The following is a 2,176-nucleotide window of genomic DNA, read 5'->3' on the forward strand; positions in this document are numbered from 1 at the left end:
TGTTAAATAAAGAAACATGAGATTGAACTGTATGGCAGTGAGAGATATCGAGGGAGAAAGCTGATCCCATAAACAATATTCGCCCTAAGTTGTACCCATCTAGGTTATCCTTATTATTATTACCTCATATTATGAACAAACCATCAAAGAGACACTTTTACCTACAAAAGATAATCTTACAGAGGAAGCAATCAAGAATTATAAAAACAAGACAAGAATAAGAAAGTTATTTGCTCAAATAATAACAGAAAGAGATGCTATTGAAGATTTAAGAAGAAAAGATGAACTGAAGAGAAATAAAGGAAAAAACTCAAAGAAATGTATTAAAAGAGGTAGAAGCATGATAAATAATGGAAATATAAAGTAACCAAATATTTCTCAAGTTTTTGAGAAAAATTCATGCAAACACTGAAGAAAGTAAAAAGAAATTAAATTGAGCAAGGTAGTGAATAGTGATAATTCAAACTATTTGTATAGTCCCGATAGTGAATCTGATCAGAATTGATTTATACCTAAAATTAAAGAAATAAAAAATAAATTAAAACCATCATTTTGGAAGAGCGTTTCACCTCCATATAAAGAAGCAGCAGTTGTAGGAAAATGGTATGTGGCAAATTATAGATATAAGTAGCGTCCATTATTTTGCATTGGTTGGGCATCAAAACGGTCTTTAGATGAAGAAGGAGGCAAAGTGACTCGCCTTGAGCTAGATTGCTTAAAGCCACATATTATCATCATCATCTCCTCCTAAGTCTATTACGCAAAGGGCCTCGGTTTGATTTCGCCAGTCGTCTCTATCTTGAGCTTTTAATTCAATACTCCTACATTCCTCATCTCCTACTTCACACTTCATAGTACCCAGCTATGTAGACCTCGGTGTTTCATCTCTTTGTGATGGATTTATGCTTTTTCTTCTTTGCTCCTGTAGAGATTTCATTATTAATTCTATGAGCAATTCTTACACCATAGCCACTCTCTGAATTCATAGCTTTGTCAGTCTCATCTGCTTTCCTATCTAAATACTCTCTCCAGTCATTCCGGCTTTTCTTTTGACTTCACTGTCAATACTGGAATGCTTAGCATGCTCTACCTTGTAATTTTCATTACTTCCTCGAAACCTTTCAACAATCAATTTCTGTCTTTGTCTCCTTTTCATAGTATCCCAAGAATCATTTGATATCCATGGTTTTCCCCTTGTAACTGCGTGTCCCAAGACTGCACTACCAACTGACTGATATATGTCATTAATATCATGCCATTCTTCATTAATTGTCTGCTCTTCTTCTCGTAAAGTCCCTAAAACTGCAAGTGGATTCCTACATACAATTGCAAAGGTTTCTCGGTGCTCATCTTCTAGAAGATTAGTTGTATCAAACCTAGGTAATCTATCCATATTTCTATTGGGTGCTTTCAGTCTTAATTTCAGTGTGGCAATGAGAAGTTGGTGATCACTATCAATATCTACACCTATATAGCTTCTTACATTTCTTAGAGTCCTTCTTTTCTCGCTAACTATAGCTATGTGATCTATTTGATTTTTGTAATTGCCACATGGTGAAGTCCATGTATATTTGTGGATGTCCTTGTGCTGGAAGAGTACCTCCAATAAGAAGATTGTTTGTTGAACAAAAACTTTTAAAATGTGATCCCATTTTCATTTGCTGCTTCGCCAAGACCCTCAACACCCATCACATTCTCTATACCCTGATTATTCGTTCCAACTTTAGCATTGAAGTCACCGCTCACAATTTTTATGTCTCTGGGATCACATCTATTACACTCTGGAGTTCTTCTTCGTATTCATCTTCCCTTTCTTCATGGGAATCATTTGTTGGTGAATAGCAAACTATAATACTTATATTACACTGCTTTGATTTAAGATTTGCAAGTAACAATCTGCTATTTACAGCTCTCTATTCCGTTAATGACTTTTCTGCTCTTGGTGTCTTTATCATTCCTACCCCTTCTCTTCCAACTCCTTTTATTCTTCCTGAGCAGATATATGTATTGCCATAGTCTAAGAGTTCTTTACCAATCCCCTTACAACGTGTATCCCTTAGGGCCTAGATATCCAAACTATATTTTATAAATTCATTCTCTACTTGCTGTAACTTCAGAATCTGAATCATGATTCCTAGCAACTCGCTACGGCCGAGGCTAGGGGCCATTCTTTCAT

The 2,176-nt window shown here is 35.5% G+C and overlaps 1 protein-coding gene across 1 annotated transcript in view; it reads left to right on the forward strand.

Moving 5' to 3' along the window:
- The window catches only part of LOC137657357 (uncharacterized), a 154,577-nt gene extending 152,735 nt beyond the window's left edge, over positions 1 to 1,842 (forward strand). The window contains exon 4 of the mRNA XM_068391693.1: positions 1,728 to 1,842. Within this exon, the coding sequence (XP_068247794.1) occupies positions 1,728 to 1,842 (115 nt within the window). The remainder of the gene's footprint in view (positions 1 to 1,727) is intronic.
- Positions 1,843 to 2,176: the final 334 nt, after the last annotated feature.

This window comes from Palaemon carinicauda, chromosome 18, assembly GCF_036898095.1.
Source record: "Palaemon carinicauda isolate YSFRI2023 chromosome 18, ASM3689809v2, whole genome shotgun sequence".
Classification (NCBI taxonomy): domain Eukaryota; kingdom Metazoa; phylum Arthropoda; class Malacostraca; order Decapoda; family Palaemonidae; genus Palaemon; species Palaemon carinicauda.